General features: G+C 38.3%; 1 protein-coding gene across 4 annotated transcripts in view; it reads left to right on the top strand.

Annotated features, from left to right (window-relative positions):
• The first annotated feature begins 458 nt into the window (after positions 1 to 458).
• The window catches only part of LOC149167704 (uncharacterized), a 223,032-nt gene continuing 198,545 nt past the window's right edge, over positions 459 to 24,945 (top strand). For 3 of the 4 annotated variants that reach the window (XM_089433103.1, XM_089433102.1, XM_089433101.1), the window contains exon 1: positions 459 to 1,783. In XM_089433103.1, the coding sequence (XP_089289229.1) occupies positions 1,355 to 1,783 (429 nt within the window). In that variant the 5' untranslated portion in view covers positions 459 to 1,354. The remainder of the gene's footprint in view (positions 1,784 to 24,945) is intronic. The other variant, XM_089433100.1, reaches the window with a different exon arrangement.

Genomic DNA, 24,945 nt, shown 5'->3' with positions numbered 1-24,945 from the left:
TAAATCACCTAGTCTAAGGAGATGATGTTTTTGCTTGAGAAAACGTTTTTCATTGGGAAATAATGGAAATTCTAACATAATTTTGACAAAATCTAGTGATTTTTTTGGAAATCCAGATTATAACTATCAAGTTTTTAGGTTTTAGATGATTAAGATTTTTGATAGAGCTGAATCTATTTAAACCATAAAAAATAATTAAAATATTCCCCAATCAAATTATTTAAAAAAAAAAAAATAAATTTCAACTAGAAATGAACATCAAACAGAAATTGTTGCCTCACTCAAAAATGCACTACTCAATTAAATGCTTTAGTTGAGGTATCACACTCTACTCAACCATCGGCAAAATGAGCCAATGCGGTGCAACAATATTTTATTATCCAAAATAGCGTTGTTATCATTAAAAAGATTGTTTTTTGGTTCAGTCTTATTCAAAATAAACAAACGTGGGAGAGAGCGAGCCGAAGACATTTTTTGGGTTCAATTTGATTTAAAATAAATAAACGTGGGAGAGAGTGGGCCTAAGCGCATTGAAGCTATAAATTTGCAAGTGAAATTAAATTCGATTTTGACGCCTTACGAGAGATTGCGTTCGACGCGGATGATTTATGCGCTGTGCAGGGAGCATGTTAAGTTTTGGATCATGGAATGTAAAATTTAATTGCGATTGATTTAAGATCGAACCTCTGCATGATGAGGTGAAAGGAAGTTCGGATCTGTTCGTTCCCCCAATGATAAATATGAATGGCTTCAATCTAAAAATCTCCGGGTCACACATCCTTTCTGTTATAGTTTGGTTTTGACCGAGGAACACAGTCTGCAATTTCTTCAGTGTTTCGATGGCAATCACAAAATAGCTTGTGTTTCTTCTACTCGCTAAACTGACACGGTGGAAAACGGTACGAAATTGCATGATAGAAAATCCGAGTTTGTTTCATCTCGTCTACGCAATGGTGGAAATTGGAAACGTCGAAACTTGTGATTTCTGGAAAAGCCATTGCCGAAACATGGTTCAAAATATTATTTGGCATGCGAAGGCGTATTGAATTTGATCCAACATTTCTGTAAATCCTGCAGGAATATTACTATTTGCACAAAACATGTCTCGAATCCGGTTCATCTGGGGATCTGTTCTCTTATGCCAGGAAAGATCGATGACCGGGTTCATCGCGGGATGAAATTGCTTAAGCTAGTTTCGCTTTTGAGTTATCAGTAAATTACACTGGGAATCGCACAATTAACGAATCCAGTAACAGGAAATTTGGAGCATATAAGCTGGGGGTAGCCAGGTTGCGGTAACGCAGCTTGCAAAACTAGGGTTAAATACGAAGGATTTGGCGTTGAGGAACATATCATGGATGAAGATAAACGAAAGAAGAAGAACAAGAAGAAAAAGAATAAATCCAACAAATCTTCAGAAGAATTTGCCGTAAAAGCAGAGGGCGCTTCTCTAGATGAAATCCAGGGTTTACAAGGCACAAATACCAGTTCAATTATTAACGATAAGATTATATCGGCTACAGAGTTAGAATCAGAAAAGAACGGCCAGAATGCCCATGGACCGGCTGATTTTTCTTCAGGTGAACAAACGACTGAAGTGGAGACAAGAGATTCTGAAAAGACTGAATATAATGTGGAACCCTTTACAGCCAAGACGGATGAAGAAACGCAAGAATACTCTGAAATGAAGAATGCATTACAGAGGGAACTTGCTTATTCACAAACGCTGAGAAGTCAGTTAGCTCTTCTGGAAGAGCAAATGACCAATTGTACAGTCTCCGAGGCAAGCGCGCAGATCCCTGAACTTTCTGACAAGTACATGGATATATTGCTTAAAATTAACATTAAAATTTGCTGGGTATCCCTTAGCTTTTAGATTACAAAGCTTTGGAATGGTTGTTTATTGCTTATTTGATGGCTTCTTGTCTTTATATGATTTGTGATGATCTACAGTTTTGAGTACGTTTTTGCTAGAGAAAATAATATTCAATAAACATTGCAATTTCTTTGTAGTTCTTTTTAGAATAATTTTTGCCAGTGTAAATGTCAAGATCTACTTCAGTTCTGAGTTTCCATTTGCCCCAGGGAAGAATAAACACTGGAGGTGCTTTCAATAATTCTTTGTAGATAATTTCTGGTCAGGTGTATGTGGTTTTTCTAGTTATTGTTCTAGGACTATGTTTTATTTATTTATGTACTTATTAAATAGATTTCCCAAATTTTGAAAAATTAGTTTATAACACATTGGGTGGTAATCGTATGACTGTACCTTTTACGTCATTCATAATTTCACACCATTGACAAACCATAAGGACACAGTCAGCCTTTATATGTATGTATATCGTACAGATATAAATGCTTACATCACAGAAGTGATGCGAAGGGATATACATGCCATCTTTCCGAATAATACATAAAATGCCATCATTACATCAAATTAGCCTTTTCCCTGCCCATCGATGCAAGTAGAGCAAGTGCATGTGAACTGCCATCTGTATTTGGTTTATCACAATCTTTTCCTATAGCACATATCCTGAACATTGCAGAGCTATCCAGTCCAAAACTGAGATTTTTCGATTTAGAAATGTTCTTTAGGTAAGTCGTCATTTTAGAAATATTATATCAGACTGGATTAGAGCAACAAGGGTGGGTGGTTGGAAGAATGGAAGAAATGAGCCATATATCTCTTTTGTTATCATGGAGAGGAAAAGAGGGTGAAAAGGGAAAATAATTTTTTTTCCCTTCATCATGGGATCCTCTCTCGTAGCCTGAATATGCAGTAATCAGTAATCAATTTTAAGCACTCCCGCCAAATAGCTATCTCAGGCATGCAATTCTTATTGATGTCACTAGGGACCTGTTGAGAGTGGCATGAGGGGGGAGATGACTGAGGGGCAAGGTCTCGACAAACAGGCTGCTTGTCATGAAAACGAGATTCAAAAGGGGCAACCAAAGTTGGTTCATCAAGTTCACAATCCATCGAATCTGAATGACTGAGGAATGATATGAGAAAGAAGTGAAGATGGTTCAAACAAATCGGTAATCACACCTTGATCATGACATGGTGTGTGAGGCTCATTGCTAGCAAGCTCCCCTTAATTATTATGACCTTTACTTGATTCATGTTCTTCTTCTTCAGTTTCTCCCTCAACATCTTCAGAGGAATCACAAAGGCATTCCTTTTGGAGCAGGAGGGCTATGGCCAAATCTTGAAGGATATCTTCATAGGTTTGAAACATTGCACCCCAATATTTAAGAAATTTCTCCTAAGAGAATTAATTTGTCCTAAGAGAATTAATGAATAACTTCCTTCAACCATAGTGATCTTTGAAGCATTCTAGGTGAATTTTACGATGTGATCAACTACTGAAGAAGGATCCCTCTCAAATTTTGGAACATTTTTCATACAATTTGTACCATAATGATTAGGATATCCAAGAATATTCTTAACATCTAGAGTAGAGTATATTTCATGCAAATCCTGGGAAGCCATTGTCGTGAATCTTGCATGACAATCAACTATGGAGTCGCCAAGGTGAACTTAAATGCCTTGAAAAATGTTTGCTTCACCCTACAGGTATTGAATCTTTGAAGTAAAATGAAGAACTAGGTCTTCGTTCTTCTAATGGAGTCACTAGATGAGTAGATTTATCCTATCTATGGGATACTCTCAATCAAGAAAAAAAGCCTAAACTTGAGATTACAAGGAGGTGAACACAACTCTTCCCCAACAACGACGCCAAAGATGTTGCCACAAAATCTAGTAGGTTTGGTGAAAGGCCTCACTATGTGAGGGGCCAGACCTTATGGCAACGATGAGAAAGGGTTTTCATTATCACCTCAGTAGCCTTCCTCTTGTTCTTTAGTGGGATTTCAACCACAAGGGAGGCTTCCCTATATCGCCTATAGGATATTTTAATACTAGGGCTTAGGGTGACTTATTTTTGAAGGTCTAAAGATGGATAGAGGGCTTGACAAGGCCAAAGATGACCAAGGTATTCAAAGCTAGGGTTCAAGCTCTCTAAGGTTAGACCAATAACAAGGCTGCTATAAGTTAGGGTTTGAATGATACTCAATATCAAGGCATGCAATGGCATATAGTAGCCTAAGAAAAATCCTTCAAGTGATTTTCAACAAGAAAGGATCAAGGGTTTTGAATAGAGACTAGGGCTAAACTCAAGCAAACAGGTTGAGGGTTGTTAGATGTGTATAAATAACAATAAAATATGTGACGTAAGCCCTTCTAGGGCTTGTAAGGCTAATCATTATGCTAGATTTTCATTTTGGAAGGTATATGGAGACTAATTTATAATTTAGGGCCACCTTTGAATGTTAAATCAACACCTTTACACACAAATCTGCTCCTAAAACCCTAGCGCATGCCCTAGTCGTCTAGAAAAGAGAAATTTAGAGAGGTTTTTGGTTTTATGGTGATCAACACACTTCTAGATTAGTGCCTTAACATACAAGGGCTAATAGAGTCTTAATGGAACAAAATACCAAGGAAGAACAATGATGGAGTAAGGGAAGATGCTCTAGGGCATTCACTTCTAAAACCCTAGTCATTATTCTTGTGAGGGGAGAATTGAATTATACGGTCTACACATAAATAGTTTCCTTATAGGCCATGAAGAGGAAAAATTTACATGCAATGTCGAAGCAAAGTTTCATGAATGATAAGCATTTAAACATGGAACAAGAGAACCCCTACTTTAAACATGAAAGCATACAAAATATCAATGATCACCAATAAACTTACAAGATCTTCCACAATAGCACTTCTTTCAATCCCAAAATAATGTCTCCAAGCAAAAGTCTCATCCAATAGCGAGTTGCATCCATAAAGGATCACATTATGCCTAAGAAATGAAAAAGAAGCTAGTTCATACTCTCTTTTGGAGACGCCGAATTCAATGTGTGATGATGAAAAGAGAAGTGAAGGGGAGGTTCCATTTATATGAGCCTTCTTCCACTTAATAAATAAAATGACTAAGAAGCGTTATAGACAAGTTCACTTTGAGTGTTCCGCGAAATGAAAAAGAAGCTAATTCATACTCTCTTTTGGAGAGTCCAAATTCAATGTGTGATGATGAAAAGAGAAGTGAAGGGGAGGTTCCATTTATATGAGCCTTCTTCCACTCACTTAATAAATAAAATGACTAAGAAGCGTTATAGACAAGTTCACTTTGAGTGTTCCACAAGAAAGAGGTTATAAGCCAACCTCATAGCTCAACAACAAAACAAAAATGCCATAAAATCCCACATGTGTGGGAATACTGATCCAAAAATATGATGTGACCATTGAAATGAGCTCAATAAGGCATCAAAATGTGAGATAAGGGCTAATGAGTTCTCTATACTCCAAGAAGTGTCTCAAGGATCATGTGCAAGCCATCAAAAGTCACCCCATGCCAACATGTCGTGTCCAAGGTACTCTATGTCACCCTCAAAGGAGGAAAAGGGGTGACATGGCACTAAATAGCTTAAGCATTGGGGCCCTAAGGTGTTGTACAAGCCCTCCTTTGTCATCTCAAGGATGACCATCATCATCTAGGCTCTGGATCAAATGATGCCATCAAACAGTGTCAAGGCCAGCCTAAAGGCATCTTGGGTTGTTAATTTTAGTTAACAATGGTATGTTCTATGCTTAGCACAATTACTTCAATGTCCTTTTAACAACCCAATGACAATTTCCAATTTAGTTTCCAATAGCAATCACATTAACCTTAAATCACAGTGACAGTAACTGTAGATAGAACATGAACAATAAAATGTAGAAGACAAGCCAAGACAAGAGAACACCAAATTTGGTGAATGCTAGGGAAAAACCCCAAGATGGGGAAAACCCTTTGATCAATTCTTCTTATAATTATATCAAATGTTCAGCGAAGAGAAAGAGTACAATAAAGTCAAAATTGACTTGTCAAATGATGATCAAAGCAACCTTGTCAAATTTGAAATTTTTCTACAGTAGCCAACAACGCTAACCAGAAAATCAACACTGGTCAAAGCAACAGTGAATCGTCCACAATGCAGCTCGGTCATACCCAGTCAAACTCGACCTTCTTAGGTGGTCAAAGTCAGCCCAAAACAATCATTAAAACAACGGTCAAACTTGGTCAAAATATGAACTTCTGTCTTGCGGTCAACCCAATCAATATACCCAAAAAACCTAGGTTCCTGTGCCAATTAATGCAGTGTTCCAAAATTCAAAATTTTGGCACAAAAGAAGTAGTCAAAGGAGGTCAAAAAGGCCCTGGTCAACGCTGGTCAAACCCTGCAACAAATCTTTAAATTCGGCCCTGTAATTCGTCCTCTTTCAGCCACACGTGTGAGAGAAGAAGAGCTGCTCCTGTAATTTGTACAACCGAATCAGATGAGGAGAGAGAAATGATGTGTTGTGATGATGCCAAATGAGGTTTGAGGTCTCCCTTATTTATACAAGTTGTTGAGGGTTAAGGGACATGTCCATTAGGCTTCATGAGCTTACATGATGATGTGGCCGACCTTGACAATTCGCACATGTGGGCTTGACCTCAAAAACATATTTTTCCTTGTCCAAATTTGATGATCTTTAGGTCGATTTTTTTTCCTCTTGAAAAGAGGAATTCAATGCAATAATCATCTCCATCAAATGAGCTGTCCAAAGTGGAAAATTGGCCCTAGTTGCCAATTTTAACACACCCTATCAACTAGGGGGAATTCCACTTGCCAATCCATCCATCATCATGTCATCTTGTCATCATGAACTGTCTCTGGATCTCATCTCAACTTTGCTGAACACCGATATAGATAATGAAGAAGAATCGATTCGAGAGTGAGTCACAAGACCTTACCATTCTCCACTGACAAAAGTCAGTCCAAGGGTAGAACCCCAATCAGACTTGATCTTAGATCAAGTTGTTGAACACCATGCATCCTAGACATAGGGAGTACGATAGTACACGATGCGTCCATCTATAGTGTTATGGTCACTATCTTCTTTTCCCAACTCATTGGCCAGATGAGAGGTACTTCCCATGAGTCCCAGACTACATGAGTAAGATGTATGTTGGGGCATCCGCAGGAGAAGGTGAACCACTCATCTTGCTCATATGCCATAGGAGAAGGTGAACCACTCACCCTATACACATGTGTCATCAATCGTAGGGGAAGGTGAACTACTCACCCTACACACGTCAACCATCATGGGGTATCACAGGGGAAGGTGAACCACTCACCCTGTACACAACGCACTTATAGGGGAAGGTGAACCACTCACCTTGTACACAACACACCTATATGGGAAGGTGAACCACTCACCCTATGGTCGCTCATAGCTCCAAGAAGTACCCCAAGCCCCCAGGAGCTACCAAAGCTCAATGTCCAACTCAAGCGGGACCCTCATGGGAGGGTCCTTCCACGACTCCAAGTCTCTCATGGAAGGCTAAGGATTTGACCTTACCCAAGGGCTTCGTGAGGATGTCTATAACTTGCTCATTAGTCCTGATGTGTTGATACTTTATTGCTCCCCATTGTACCATATTCCGGATAAAGTGGTACCTAATATTAATGTGCTTGGAGTGGTCATGGAACACAAGATTCTCTAAAAGGTGAATCCCACTCTGGTTGTTGCAATAGATAATGGTGGTATCCAACACGTGCTAAAACAACTCACTGAAGAGCTTCCTCAACCATATAGCTTACAACAGGTCATACTAGTTGCAATATGTTCGGCCTCAATGGTGCTTAGAACAACCGAATTCTGCTTCCTGCGCATCCAAGAAATTGAAGCAGACCCCAATGAGAAGTAGCATCCTGATGTGCTCTTTCTATCTACCACATTACTAGCCCAGTCAACATTAGAATATCCACGAAGCCTTAAATTCTCGACAATGTATTTCATCTCATAGTTGATTGTGCCATGGAGATATCTCAAGAGATTCTTAGCAGCAATCCACTAAATGTGATGAGACCCAACCATAAACTGACTCAAAGTATTCACATTGAAGTATATGTCTGGTTGGGAGTTTACCAAGAACATCAGGGCCCCCCACAAGTTGTTGATACTCGGAAGGGTTTGGCAATTCGGGCCCCCAACAACACTCCCACATAGCTTCTTGAAGCTGAGTTCCATCGGAGTAGACACAGACTTGCAATCAACCATCCCACATCTCTCTAGAAGCTTCACAGTGTATTTTCCTTGAGAAAGAAAAATCTTGCCTGGCTTTTGCCAGACCTCCAAGCCTACGAAGTAGTGCATCAGTCCTAGGTACTTCATCTCAAACTCAAAAGTCAACTCCCTCTTGCATTGATAAATGAGAGGGTCTACACCAGTCAGAAAGAGATCATCAACATAAAGGACCAAAACGAGAGGCATGTCCTTTTCAACCTTGAAGTATAAGTTTGGATCAACATAGCTTTTTGTAAATCCCAACTTCATAAGATAACTGTTAATTCTCTCATACCAAGCCCTAGGGGCTTGCTTCAACCCATAAAGGGCTTTCTTCAACCTGCATACATGTGTCCTTTGATCTTGTACTTCGAATCCCTGAGGTTGTTCCAAGTAGACTTCCTCCTTAAGTGAGCCATGCAAGAAAGCAATCTTGACGTCCATTTGATGTAGGCTCCATCCTTGGTTGGTAGTGAGAGCAATAATAGATCGGATAGTGGTATATTGGGCAATTGGTGCAAATATCTCGTCATAGTCCACTCCTTCCTTTTGAGAGAAGCCACGAGGAACGAACTTGGCCTTATATTTTTCAGCACTTCCATCAACTCCATGTTTAATTTTGTAAAGCCATTTTGAGGTGACCACAGACTTGTCCTTGGGTCTAGGCACCACATCTCAGACATCATTCTTCATGATAGATTCATATTCCTCATTCATCACATCCTTCCATACTTGGTGTTTTACAACTTCTTTGAACGTGCATGGTTCAACTTGAACAATAGTACTCATAGCAGCTAAGTACCCTTGATACCTGTCCCTCTTGGAGCAATATGTCTTTTATCATCTTAGAGAGTATCTTTGAGCCATAGTAGACGCTTCCTTGAGGTAGACGAATCACCAGGAGGTGGATCAATAGGATCCATCAGGCCATCAACATCGAGCATAGGCTCATTTGTTGGAGGTTCATCTTGCTTTTCTGCATCGTCATCATCGTCCTTCCTTGGCATATGGAGATCTCTGACTTTCCCAAAGGCATTCTATTCATCAAAGGTTACATCATAGCTTACTTCCACATCTCTTTGACCATGCACATAGATTCTATATGCCTTTGAATTTTCACTGTAGCCGATGAATATTCCTTTCTTCCCAAAAGCTTCCAACTTATTTCTTTTCTCTTTAGGCTCACAAAAATACACGAGACAACCAAATATTCTAAAATGAGAAACATCAGGTTTCTTACTAGTGAAGACTTCCTCGGGTGTCTTGAAACCCAAGGCTTGATGTAGGCTCCTATTTTGAACATATATGATAGTGTTGGCAGCTTCTCCCCACAAGAACTTTTTTAGGCCTTGATCATGGAGCATGGCATGGGTAGCTTCCATGATTGTTTGATTCATTTTTTCAACAACGCCATTCTGCTTAGGAGTGTATGGGACAATGGTCTCCCTGTTGATGCCAACCTCTCTGAAAAAATCATTGAATTCATTTGATTCATATTCGGTTCCATTGTTGGTCCTCAATATCTTGATCTTCTTCCTTGTTTTTATTTTCCACTAATGGTTTGAAAGAACAGAACCATTTGAACACTTCATCCTTCCTCTTCAAGAAATAGATCCATGTTTTGCAAGAGTAGTCATCCACAAAGATTGCATAATATGAGTATCCTCCCAATGATGTTATGGGTAACATACTAGACAGGTCAGAATGGACCAATTGAAGAATATCGGTTGTGTTGCTCTCACTAGAAGGGAATGGTCCCTTTGTATGTTTCCCAGCTGCACAACCCTGACAAACACCTTCATGGTTCATGTTAAACTTGGGCATACCTGTGACCATCTTCCTTACCCCAGGTAAGGCTTTGTAATGTAGGTGGGCAAATATTCAGTGCCATAATTCACATTGTAGAGAAGTATCACTCGCCAAAGCTCCCAAAGGACTTCCTCCAACTTGATAGAGACCATCAACCCTAAATCGAAGAGTAAATGCATCTTTAGGGTTTCTTTGCCAAATACGTACCTTTCCATCAATGAATGCTATCTTGAAGCCTCTGTCTTCCATTGCAGAAATAGACACCATGTCCTTCTTCAAATTAGGCACATACAATACTTCTTAGAGATGAATTGTTTGACCTTGATTCAAGTGAAGAGTGGTAGTGCCTATCCTTTTCACTAGGTAGGTGGCATTATCTCCAAGTATGATCTTTAGTTTAGTATTCTTTTCAACCAAATTTAAGAGGGCCTCTTTGTATCCAATGAAGTGCCTTGAGGCTCCACTATCAATCAACCAATGATCCAACATATCCAGAGGAGAGGCAGTAGATAGAGCAGAAATAAGATAAAAATCATCTTTTTTTTCTACAACATTGCTTTCATCATACCTGGCATTTCTTGTCCTCTTGGGAGGTCGACCATTTCCATTTCGAGTAGCGAGAGCATTCCTCTTTCCTTTGTTGTTGAACCTGTTGTTCTTTTGATTTCCATTGCCTTTGAAGTTGTTGTCATCATCCCTTGGAGTATTCTTCTTGTGAGGACACTCGCTAGCATAGTGGCCGAATCTGTTGCAATTGTAGCACCTTCCTTGAATCCCTTCTTGAATCCTTGACCCTGTATCCTTGGACCAACATTATTCTTCCTTTTTGTGTGAGTGGAGAAGGCTATAGGTTCATTTCCATTGGAGGGCTTATCTCTCTCCATCATCCTTGTTTTCTTTTGAGCACCTTTATGTTAATTTTAGATAACAATGTTATGTTCTATGCTTAGGAGCAATTTACCTCAATTTTCTTATTAGCCCAATATTAATTTCCAGATTAGCAATCACATAACATTGATAGTAAATGCAGATAGAACTTAAACAATAAGCATAAGATAAGCCAAGACAAGAGGACACAATATTTAGCGGATGCGAGGGAAAAAACCCAATGTGGGGAAACCCTTTGATCAAATCTTCTTATTATTCTTCAATAGTTTAGCAGAGAGAGAGAGTACATCATACAAAATTTACTTGCCCAATCACTGTCAAAACAGTCCAATCAAACAACAGTCAACAGGATGCCCTAACCAGAAAGTCAATGTTGGTCAAACCAATAGAAAGTCTCCTCCAAATGAGCTCGGTCAAACCTAGTCAACTCGGCCTCCAAAGACAGTTGGAATCAACCCAAAATAGTCTTGAAATTCTCAGTCAAACTTGGTCAATGCAGAGTCAACGCTCCGGTCAAAAGGTCATGTGGACAACCTGCGCCAAATTCCTTGGTTTTCATGCCAGGAGATGCAGCCTCAAAAGATCGGATTATCTGCCTGAAAATCGCAGTCAAAGGAGGTGATTTGACCCTCGGTCAACACTGGTCAATGTCCCTGCAAATAGCCCAAAACAGTCCTGTGATTTCTGCTTGTAATTTTCGGTCAACCCAAGTCAACATGAGGAGAAGAAGTGCTGCTCCTTTGTTGTACGAATCAATGAGGAGAGGAGAGAGAAAGATGTCATAAGTGATGGTGTCCAACTGGGCAAAAGGTCTCTCCTCTTTATACACAACGCTGAGTGTGAAGAGACACATCTATTGGGCTTCATGAGCCTACATTAGATTTCTGGCCGACCTTGACAATTTGCACATGTGTGAGAATTAAATTCAAAATCTCACTTTTGTTCATCCAAACAAGATGATCTTTAGATCAATCTTGTACCTCTCAAAAAGAGGAATCCAACAAAAATATCATCTCCATCGTATGCGTTGTCCAAGGTGGAGTTTGGCCCTAGGTGCCAATTTTAACAATCTAGCCAATAACTCATTGAAACCAGGTATCTTATCATTGTTGAGAATGGTGGTGGTAAATACATCCCATGGTCTTAAAAGACCTCCAAGTGCAATGAGAGTGAGTTCCCTGTCAGAAATAACTTCTCCAATAGATAGAAGGTCATTTTTGATTTGAGTAATTCTCATGAAGTAGCATTGGATAGATTCCCTTTTATCCATCTTGATTAGATGTTCCCAGATCAGAAATATAGGCAACCAAATGCTTTTGAATGGAGTCAATGATAATTTTCTTTGCTTTGACTTCACCTTTTTCTATACTTTGTTTTAGTAGCAGCGGGTGAATTTGAAGGAGGCTCCACCACTTTTCCTTGCACATTGTCCAATACTTCATGCTCCTCCAAAGTCAGATCCAAAGTCATCTTCCATGCATGATAGTTAGATTTGTCACTGAGCTTATCCTTAGTCTTGAAGTAAGATGTAGAAGCCATTGAGACTTGTCCTTGTCCAACATGTCTCTCTTAGTGATTGCTTTTCTCTCTCTTGCATGGGCTTTGTTTTCACCTGGGTTCCGATACCATGTTAATTTTAGTTAACAATGGTATGTTCTATGCTTAGCACAATTACTTCAATGTCTTTTTAGAGCCCAATGATAATTCCCAATTTAGTTTCCAATAGCAATCACATTAACCATAAATCACAGTGACAATAACTGTAGATAAAACATGAACAATAAAATGTAGAAGACAAGCCAAGACAAGAGAACACCAGATTTGGCGAATGCTAGGGAAAAACCCCAAGATGGGGAAAACCCTTTGATCAATTCTTCTTATTATTATATCAAATGTTCAGCATAGAGAGAGTACAATAAAGTCAAAGTTGACTTGTCAAATGATGATCAAAGCAACCTTGTCAAATCTGAAATTTTCTTGCAACAATCAACAACCCTAACTAGAAAGTCAACGTTGGTCAAAGCAGTGACAAACTGTCCACAATGCAGCTTGGTCATACCTAGTCAAACTCGACCTTCTTAGGTGGTCAAAGTTAGCCTAAAACAATCATTAAAACAACGGTCAAACTTGGCCAAAATTTGAACTTCCATCCTACGGTCAACCTAGTCAACATGCCCAGAAAACCTCAGTTCCTCAGCAGGCCCCGGTCAACGTTGGTTAAACCCTGCAATAGATCCTAAAATTCACTCCTGTAATTCATCCTCTTTCAGCCACACGTGTGAGAGAAGAAGAGCTGCTCCTGTAATTTGTATGACCCAATCATATGAGGAGAGAGAAATGATGTTGTGTGATGATGCCAAATGAGGTTTGAGGTCTCTCTTATTTATACAAGTCGTTGAGGGTCAAGAGACATGTCCATTGGGCTTCATGAGCCTACATGATGATGTGGCCGACCTTGACAATTTGCACGTGTGGGCTTGACCTCAAAAACATATTTTTCCTTGTCCAAATTTGATGATCTTTAGGTCGATTTTGGTCCTCTTGAAAAGAGGAATTCAATGCAATAATCATCTCCATCAAATGAGCTGTCCAAAGTGGAATTTGGCCCTAGTTGTCAATTTTAACATGGGTCCATTAGGCACATCATGAATATCTCCAATACTAAGCATCATTGGTGTAATGTTTCAACATATAGGGGTTCCTCGGAGTGTTTAGCATCACATGAAGTCATCAAATAGCCCAATCCTCTGCTATGGGTGGGGAACGTTGTGCCATCAAAGTCAATTTCTCTCTCTGCACTAGATAATACAACCTCTGTTGCTTTGCTAAGGAGGTGGGGCAATAACCTCAAGAAGCCTCTGTTGCTGTGACGTGAACCACCTGGCAAAACCTCGTCAAGATCAAGTGTAAATCAAGAATCATTAGGTAACAAAAACCACAGATGCATCATAGTGGACCATATTTAATGTTAGGGGCACAACCAATACTTCACACAAAGATCACCTTCAAATATGTAACTAGACCAAGTCCAAGATAAGTGTTCCATCTCTTATGTTAGGGATGGATAGACAGATAAACCTATTAGGTGTTTCAAATTCCCAAGGGTAAGTGACAGGTCCCCTAGGTTAAACCATCAATCCATAGGTGCATTTGTAGATGGTGGTAACAGAGTGGGCATGACTTCAAGGCAAGGTGCCATAGTGAAGCGACCAACAAATTGTGGCCCAACATCCCAATTGTATGAATGTAGGAGGGAGCAATCTCGACGGCTTGAGTCACCCCTTTCCTCAGGTTGCTTTTTCCACCCCTCTAGGGCACCTTTTACATCTTTATAATAATGGTTTGTTATGGGTGCATAGCTCAGTAATCTAAGCTTGCATTTGAGAGATTTAGCATTTATTATTCAATGATGAGGTAATTTATTGCTCATTAGGGTTGGGACAAGACAAGGGTTCTTTTTGATGGATGGAGCAACAAGTGCTCTAGTAATTGGGTGATGGCTAATGAGGGGGGTAGAACTCATGCTAGCTTTTTCACACGCGCTACTTTTTGTGCCAACCATCTTTTGCATTTTATCTTTTTTATTTCGTTGTGGCTTTCTTTGCTTTTATCTTTCTTTTAGCCACATCAACCTCCAGGGCAACGTTTTTCTGTCTAGACCTAATGATGAGGAGGAGAGGGTGCCAATCCCCATTGACCAATGACCCCTAGCTTGAAGAATGGATATAGAATTAGAGGGAATGATGGAAATCTGTAAATATGGAATATCATGGGCACGCTACATCAATTAGAGTCTCCCTCATAATGTCCTTCCTATAGCCCTAAGGCCTTAGAGGAGGTTCCGTTGGACTAGGAACAAAGACTAACCTCCTAGGTGAAGTGGGGGAACAAGAATACAGTCAAGATTGGTCAATCATTTGAATTGCCCCTTGTTTCATATTAGTATGCCCCAAAACATTAAGTAAAAGCACATGACTACAAAATGGTTAAAGTATCTATCGATGGATGATCTACCTTTCTTTGAGGAAGAATGTTGGATGGGAGAAAGAAATCTTACTAGAGCAATATGTGGAGGGTCTATGTCATCATGTCATGTGCTGATCAATAGGGATGCTTGTTGGCTGACTGTCCAAGGAGGAGAAAGAATTCTCCTATGGGTTACTCACATTTTGGTGGGTAACATTGCCTTTATAGGATAAAAGAGTTACAAGTATGGCAAGACTAGAACCATCGGACTTGATAGGGAAATAGCCAAAATCCAATGTTCTAGTTTACAAATGATTGGAACGAGTATGGGGTATCCATTGTATCTAATTGTTGGACAAATGTTAAAGGCATGCTATTGCTAAATATTTTGGTGTGTCTGGTAGTGATAAAATCTTCCTTTTAGCCTATGGCCACTCAAATCGTTACAGGACTAGTATTAATATTGTAGAACCCTTAATTAGAACCAGTCAAGAGATTGGGTCATACTATTTCATTCATGTCATCTATTGTTCCTTAAGAAACCAATTTCTTGGCTGTGGGGAAATTGTGCTTAAGACATTAATAAATATTTGTTTACTGTCACTTATTGTTTGTTGTATTCTCAAATGAGGGACCTGGACAACTTGGTCTTTAAATCTTAATACATGTATGACCAGAACATCTCAGAATGCCATTTGTTGCTAGATATAAATGATGAATGAAGAAGGTTTGAAGGGGAAAGTTAAAGATAATATGTTGATCTTTCACAGAAACTATTATCTGTAACTTAGAGGAATTATGATAATGAGAACTGAATCATAGACAATATGCTGATCTTTCACAGAAACTATTATCTATAATTTAGAAAGGAAGTGAGGACTTCAAGTATAGGAGCGCTCTTTTAAGGAATTTTAACTTTATCTACATAAGCAAATAAAGACCTGCAACTTCATTACTATACTTGAAAAGAAGAAAACATAGCATGACACATGACAAAGAAGCTTACAAAATTATATTTAACAACTCATGGAAACTTCTGATTCTTTCATTAATCAACGATGATATCAGGAATACAGTGACCTAGTCTCCAGGTTCCCCAAAATTTGAACCCTTTCTTAGTAAAATTTCCTCTTTTTATACATTGTGGAACAATTGTTGATTTCTGAAACTACCCAAATTATCTAACTGTTTTTCTAACTATATGAAGTTAAAACTACTATAGAATTTTACAGAGGGTAAAAGACACCTCAAAGAACATGAAATAACAAGAACATAACTGGATTCAGAAGGAGATGATAATTGCTGGCTTGCTCTATTGATCCGCTGCCGAATAATGCTCTAATGATGCTTAATTCGTCTTAGCCGTAATGAAATGCGTTTAGTTTGTGTAATCCTGAGCTTACATGGGCATTCTGATTGGCCAAAATGCAAAGAAACATACTGGATTGTCTTCCTCTTCAGCTTTGGCTCTAACCCTGATTTTCCACTTTACACAGCGAAATTAATGCGAACTTCTGATTAATCTGTAACTCAAAAGAGTTAATCTTGCTTTATAAATCTGTCAAATCTGCCCGTACAACGCTCCGTTGACTTCCGCTGCAAATCGCAATCGGCCCCTTTCCGGTGGTGCACTAATGTAACGTTGGACTTACATATAATTCCTTCATATCTGCGCTTTTCTATTATATACCTTTAACAATGAAAATATACCATAAAACATGCTTTTTCTGCTTCTAACGCGGGCTTTGCACAACTATCGAGGCATACCCTTCCGCCACTGTAGATCTGCGGTTTTCATATCGGACGGCCTATAAAGATTTCGGGTGGGACATAAGCCCAAAGAATACCCACCCGAAATGGGCGGTTTCCTCTCTCCACCCGACTGCTACGTGTTGAATGCTGAGTGGGATCGGGTGAGTTCCAATAAAAACCACTTATTGTTTTTGTTCCACCTGAAAACTTGCCTTATAACTTGAAATCTGCCTTTTAATATGCTTTGCGGACCCGCCGGGACTTTTAATTATAATATATATATGCTTTAGGTCCGGCCTTTCTATTATAATGTTTATAATAGAAATACACATAAAATTGCGTGGCTTTTGATATATTAATAAAACCTTTACAACCCACGATAAGACGGACGCGCTGAGTTATATAAAATATAGCGTATAAACTATCGGGTCCGGAACCCAATCGCTCATCGCAATTGGCACTTTCCATATATATATATATATAATATGTTGCGCGATACGACAGACCCGCCGCAACTATAAAACATAATATATATCGTTTCGGGTCCGTCATCACAAATCGCGATCGGCGGAACCCATATGCATGTGTATAAAGGGCTTTCGATACAGCGGACCCGCCGAACTTTAAAACACGATGTATATATTATTTCAGGTCCGGCCCACCCATATTGCAATCGGCATAGCCACACACACACACACACACACACACAGATATATATATATATATATATATATATATATATATATATATTAAGAGTTATGTGATATCGCGGACCCGTCGAGGCTTATAAAACATAACATATATATGTTTCGGGTCCGGTGTTAACACCTTAACACTTGTTTCCTTTGTAAATCCGCTATATTTCCTTATTTGCTTCTCATTTAGAAATGTATATATATATATATATATATATATATATATATATATATCGGTTTAGCTCCATATAACCTTTTATATCCGATTCTTTTACATTTCTTCCTTTAGCGATGCTGATATATAATAAACACAATATTTCATTTCTTTTAGACTTTTCGGGAAGGGTAAAGACCATAAAGGAGTTTGAACTCCTGAGAGTAATATAACTGATAAACAAACCTCAAGCACAATATAAGCTACAACATTTGGCTCAAACTGGGGATAATGCTTTTGCCATAGAAGCACTAAGAACTGCAGATCAGTGCCTTATCCCTTGGGTGGAGTCATATATTGTTTCTCCAAACTTAACTATGTGGAAATTTTGTACTGTGATCCCACGCTGATATCTGCAGTGATAAGATGCTTGCACTTTGATAGCAAAATATTGAGAATTGTAGATCAGTAGCCTTAGTTGGGCATGGAGTCCAAAACTGTGAAAACCCTGACATTTGACAAACCTGACAATCTTGAAGTCTGAAACCTCTACAAAAATCACCTTTATTCATCAACTAATGATAAAACTGAAGAACTGCAACTGGAAACCAAATGCTCAACACTTGAGCTTATTTATGTACAAGTTCCTACATATGCACATGATTGATCTCCATCAGGTGAAGTCAATCTTCCAATGGTACTAGGTTAGCATTTGGGTTAATCTGGAACCATTCTGCGAGTGAATCTTGCAAATGCAACTCATCTTGAACAAAAAACAAATTATGCAATAAAGCAACTCACAACAAAGATTAGGAGTATATCGATAAAATAATATATGTAGACCACTGATAAATCCTTCCATGTAATCTGTCACAAGATCTACAAAAGTATAAGAAAAAATTTGTTCTTGATCAGCTCCAAACAAGAAATTCTCTATGTATGAAGGTTCTTGCTCAATTGAACCTTCTGTTGGGATAATATGTTTAGCGGAATAATCAGCAACATCTTTAAGAAAATGATCTATGTCACTTTCATGTCTCCACTTTTCATCTCCAAGCTTTGATTGAAAATAACTTGTAATTGTAACTTCAGGAAGAAAAAGAGATTTATTCACATTACTATATGACATACGATCAACTTCAAAGAAATCGTTTACCTCTGATCCATGGGCATCATTGTGTTCTTCAATGCAATGGTTTACAATCTCTTTATCATCCTTTTTTTCACATAAGATAGCCTCTTCTGCTATGATAAATGGCTCAATATATTGCTGTCCAACATATTCCACTTGCTGGTTTCTTCCTGTGTGTTCAACACCCAACTGATGCACTTGAAGAACTTCATCCTGTTCCCCATTTAAACCATTTTCATTATAGATAGGAGGATCATCAAATCTAACAAAATAGGAACTCTGGGGATTTATTTGCAACTCAATCATTTCTTCCTCTTCTTGACTGCTGAGCAAAGACTCTTGATGCATGTTTGAACTTTCCTCCATCTGAATACTCTCTTGATTTGCTTGGAACAGGGTCATCCAATTCTCTGCTTGGGATATCATTGGAGAGAAATGTTTTATAAACTTCTCCATGTCATTTTGAGAAAATGATGCTCGATCTGCTTGGAACATAGTCAACCAATCCTTTGCTTGGGAGATTATTGAAGAAGAATGCTTTATAAACTTCTCTGCATCATTTTGAGAAAATGATAGTTCCTCACTTTCAGAGACTTGCTCATAGTTAATCTGGTTATAATCTCTCGGAATGCTTGATATATTATCAATAAGATCATCAGTTTCCTCAACAAAATTATCTTGAGCTTTTAAAGTTTCTTTAAAATCATAATATTCACAACAATTTTCAAAAAGAAACTTGTGTGGATAATAAATTCTACAAGAAGAGTTGAATACTGAATGGAAATCGTTCAAAGATGAAATGCTTGAACGAGGCAGAGAAGAAACCATAAACAACTTCATCTTAACATCTTCTGAATGATGCCCTGTTGCTCCATGCATTCATGAAACTCTTGGAGACGCTGAGTTGGATCTTCATATTCCTTTCTACTAAATTTTGGAAGATACTCATCCTGGACATAATATGCAGGCATATCATGAGGATAACCAGTGATCCTAGTAAAATCAAATGGATCAAATTTATGAAGTAAGAATGCAGGGAGAGCCATTAAAACCCAGAAAAGAAAACTTCAAAGTACAGTGGAGTCGCCAATCAATGTGGTAAGTAAAAATTACAGGTGTGAATGTACAACTAACTGCTGAAACTTGTCACTCTCAAGGATCAGCTTCAAACTTAATAAACCTATGGAAAAGTACTCTTATTCAATTGCTTTTATACAAAACAGCGAAATATTTCCTCCTCACTGAACAACCAGAGGATAATATTGAAAACCCAAGGAAAAGTCTTCTTGTCTTCTCTCCTCGGCAATGGCGCCAATTAATGTTGTTCCTTCAGAAACCAATTTTCTGACTGTGGGGAAATTGTGCTTAAGACATTAATAAATATTTGTTTACTGTCACTTATTGTTTGTTGTATTCTCAAATGAGGGACTTGGACAACTTGGTCTTTAACTCTTAATACATGTATGACCAGAACATCTCAAAATGCCATTTGTTGCTAGATATAAATGATGAATGGAGAAGGTTTGAAGGGGAAAGTTAAAGATAATATGCTAATCTTTCACAGAAGCTATTATCCGTAATTTAGAGGAATTATGATAATGAGAACTGAATCATAGACAATATGCTGATCTTTCACAGAAACTATTATCTATAATTTAGAAAGGAAGCGAGGACTTCAAGTATAGGAGCCCTCTTTTAAGGAATTTTAACTTTATCTACATAAGAAAATAAAGACATGCAACTTCATTACTATACTTGAAAAGAAGAAAACATAGCATGACACATGACAGAGAAGCTTACAAAATTATATGCAACAACTCATGGAAACTTCTGATTCTTTCATTAATCAACGATGATATCAGGGATACAGTGGCCTAGTCTCCAGGTTCTCCAAAATTCGAACCCTTTCTTAGTAAAATTTCCTCTTTTTATACATTGTGGAACAATTGTTGATTTCTGAAACTGCCCAAATTATCTAACTGTTTTTCTAACTATATGAAGTTAAAACTATTACAGAATTTTACAGAGGGTAAAAGACACTTTAAAGAACATGAAATAGCAAGAACATAACTGGATTCAGAAGGAGATGATAACTGTTGGGTTGCTCTATTGATCCGCTGCCGAATAATGCCCTAATGATGCTTAATTCGTCTTAGCCGTAATGAAATGCGTTTAGTTTGTGTAATCTTGAGCTTACATGCGCATTCTGATTGGCCAAAATGCAAAGAAACATACTGGATTGTCTTCCTCTTCAGCTTTGGCTCTAACCTTGATTTTCCACTTTACACAGCGAAATTAATGCGAACTTCTGATTAATTCGTAACTCAAAAGAGTTAATCTTGCTTTATAAATCTGTCAAGTCCGCCCGTACAACGCTCTGTTGACTTTTCCGCAAATCGCAATCAGCCCCTTTCCAGTGGTGCATTAACGTAACGTTGGACTTATGTATAATTCCTTCATATCTGCGCCTTTCTATTATATACCTTTAACAATGAAAATATACCATAAAGCATGCTTTTTCCGCTTCTAACGCGGGCTTTGCACAACTATCAAGGCATACCCTTCCGCCACCGTAGATCTGCGGTTTTCATATCGGATGGCCTATAAAGATTTCGGGTGCGACATAAGCCCGAAGAATACCAGCTCGAAATGGGCGGTTTACTCTCTCCACCCGGCTGCTACGTGTTGAATGCTAAGTGGGATTGGGTGAGTTCCAATAAAAACCACTTACCGTTTTTGTTCCACTCGAAAACCTGCCTTATAACTTGAAATCTGCCTTTTAATATGCTTTACGGATCCGCCGAGACTTTTAATTTTAATATATATATGCTTTAAGTCCGGCCTTTCTATTATAATATTTATAATAGAAATACACATAAAACTGCGTAGCTTTTGATATATTAATAAAACCTTTACAACCCATGATAAGACGGACGCGTTGAGTTATATAAAATATAGCGTCTAAACTATAGGGTCCAGAACTCAATCGCTCATTGCAATCGACACTTTCCACACATATATATAGATATATATAATATGTTGCGCGATACGACGGACCCGTCACAACTATAAAACATAATATATATCGTTTCGGGTCCGTCATCACAAATCGCGATCGGCAGAACCCATATGCATGTGTATAAAGGGCTTTCGATACAACAGACCCGCAGAACTTTAAAACACGATGTATATATTATTTCGGGTTCGGCCCACCCATATTGCAGTCGGCATAGCCACACACACACACACACACACACACACACACATATATATATATATATATAAAGAGTTATGTGATATCGCGAACCCCCTAGGCTTATAAAACATAACATATATATGTTTCGGGTCTGGTGTTAACACCTTAACACTTGTTTCCTTTGTAAATCCGCTATATTTCTTTATTTGCTTCTCATTTCGAAATGCACTTATATATATATATATATATATATATATATATATATATATATATATCGGTTTAGCTCCATATAACCTTTTATACCCGATTCTTTTACATTTCTTCCTTTAGCGATACCGATATATAATAAACACAATATTTCATTTCTTTTAGACTTTTCGGGAAGGGTAAAGAACATAAAGGAGTTTTATTGAGTTTGAACTCCTGAGAGTAATATAACTGATAAACAAACCTCAAGCACAATATAAGCTACAACATCATCATTGATAATGTTGCTAATTATAAGTTAGTGGGAGCAATCATTAAGGATATGTACGCTAGCATTTTTTGGTCATGTGTTTGGTTTCAAACATTGAACTTCTTGATGCATGATATTATTAATATGAAGGACTATGATTATAATGGATTCGTGCATTATATAAAAGGAGGAAGAAAATGAAAAAATTATTACCAATCATATCATGGCCCACCACATTTTTTACGAACACTCTAAGCTGGAGTTATTAAAGATTGCAAGGACTAGATTTGCTAGCTATGGTTTGAAGTGATTCATGGCAAGGTTTGAAAGACAAGGTTGCATATGCATCTGGTAAACCTGGATTTCTAGAGGTGGAGGACATTGTGCTTGATATGTCGGTTTTGGCAATAGGTTGAGTATGTTCTATAGTTCACCATGTCCATTTATAATATGATTTGGTTTAGAGATATAGATCAATCAGTGATTAGGGAGGTGTATGAGTTGATGGATAACATGTCGGGCCAAATCAAAGACATTGTTGAGCCAAGAGATGCGATCCTGTATGATCATATCCATAGACATGTGGTCAAATAGTGGGACAATCTAATTTGATGCCCTAGCATATGTTCTTACACCTGAATATTATTCTCCATCCTGGTTGGGCGAACTAAAACCTGGGGGCTATGTCACAGGGTTCGTCAATTTTGAACCTTGAGGTTCGAAATTCGACGAATTGCAAGTAAAAAATAAAATTCGTTTAAATTTGGCAATGAAATTCACTAGTTGAAGATGGAAATCCCTTTTAGAGGTTTGTCGACTGAAGAACGAAATTCATTTTTAATTTTTAGTTATTAAAAAACCCTATTGAAAATACCACCAATTTTGTTGACAATTATGGGTTGAAGATCGAAAGCACTTTTCAATTTTTGGTTATTGAACAACTCGAAATAAAATACCACTGCTGAACTTCAACCAGAAAGAAAATACCATGAATTCCATTGACCTGCAATTTAGCTTGAACGAGACATATAAAAAGGGGTGAGTATTACTATGATGGAGCGACTATGTCGACGAGTATTGCTATGATCGTGCAACTGTTTTGGTTTATATTCTAATGAATAATGAGTGAGTTGTCACTCGTGACTATGCAATATTGTAATTTTTTGTAATGTTCCTGAGAAATTAATTTCTCAAGAGATGAAGTAGCCTATCGATCCCTATTGGCTATAGTCCTTGATAAATAGGAAAACCCCAAAATACCCAATGTTTGGGCAGGCGAGTTTTGGGGCCACTAGACAAAGAAACACAAAGTTGGGGTGTTGAGTGAACCTCACTCAATCAATTAAGGAGAAAGATCCCCTCAAAGAAGTCTATAAATAAGAGGGCTATATTCATTTGGATTGTCATTGGATTGGATCGTTATCTCTGTTTTTATTTCAGCTTGAGGCTCTGAGGGTTTTAAGACCCCTTCTCTGCGATCAATTTCGGTGGTAAAAGTTTTCCACCCTAGTTGATAAACCTATTTTCTCCTTTATTTTCCTATTTTCTATTTGTTCTGGCATAGGAAAAATTCATCAACCAAGTACAATAAGGTATTTCAAGGGAAACTGAAGGTTGAACGAGTTCCCCAAAAGATAATCGCTGGATAGAACACTAGTGGCCTAATCTCTGTGAAAACTTGTTTGAAACTGGCTGAAATTTCTGAGTTTGAGAAGAGTGAGAATCCTGAGCAAAACAAGTTGCTTGTGGATCAATCCTGTTGGTGGGCGGTGACAATTCTTAAGGTCGAATTGTGCAAGACTAGACCCTTCTTAGAAGGCTGAAATCCTCCTGTAGGAGTTGAGCACGTTGGGAGTCTAAAGTGTGTATCTGTGGCAATGTTCGAGTCATTAAAGCTGTGGTCTGAATTCATTTTGAACAAAGCGAGACTCTTGGTATTGATAGCTAAGCGAGTGTACAGAAGCATACAATTATTTGCTACTCCTATGATTTAAAGTCTAGTAACTAAGTGCGAGTTCTTAACGAGAAGTACGAGTCCTGTACCAAGAAGTGTGAGCTTGTAATGAGATAGAAGAATCGCCTGTGGAAGTGTGAGGGTCCTAATTTGAACAAACTCGAACTATGGCAGTGATAGGACAGAAAAAGAGGCACAATCCTGAGGCAAGCTAGGGTATTTGAATTTTGTAGTATCAATCTGCTTTAAATCAGATCTCTGTGGTATTGTTGAATTCATTAAGATTTGTTTGGACTACATTTATTGTATTGAACTGTTGGATTATGCTATTGGATTTAATAAAAGCTAAGTTGCAGGAAACGCTGCCCAGAGGTTTGTTTCACCCAGGAAACGAAACGGAAACCCGTACCGTACGGCCTGGAAACTCGTTTCCGACTGTATTGGCACGTTTCATGCTGGGGAAACGTGGCCAATATGGCCGGAAACGAGTTTCTAGGCCGTATGACGATGCATCCACTTGCTATTGCGAATTTTCTTTTTTGTTTTTTTCGTTTCTAATTTTTGATTGGGCGAATAAAATATCTTGTAGATGCTTCTAGATGCCTCTCTCAAGTTATAAAAAGTCCCTTGCCTCATTCCCTCATCACACAATTGAGCAAGTCGTTTCTCTTGTAGACGGATGATTTTAGCAAAGGAGAGTAGTGGTTTCAGCGAGGGCGTTTTCAATAGTGAGCAAAGGAGAATTACTGCGCAGATTTGGAGTGTAGAGTTTGCGGCTATGACATTCTGG

Source organism: Pinus tabuliformis, chromosome 5_1, assembly GCF_031772625.1.
Source record: "Pinus tabuliformis cultivar Carrire ecotype Pingquan chromosome 5_1, CPIR1, whole genome shotgun sequence".
Lineage (NCBI taxonomy): Eukaryota > Viridiplantae > Streptophyta > Pinopsida > Pinales > Pinaceae > Pinus > Pinus tabuliformis.
This window is presented reverse-complemented; position numbering and strand designations above follow the sequence as displayed.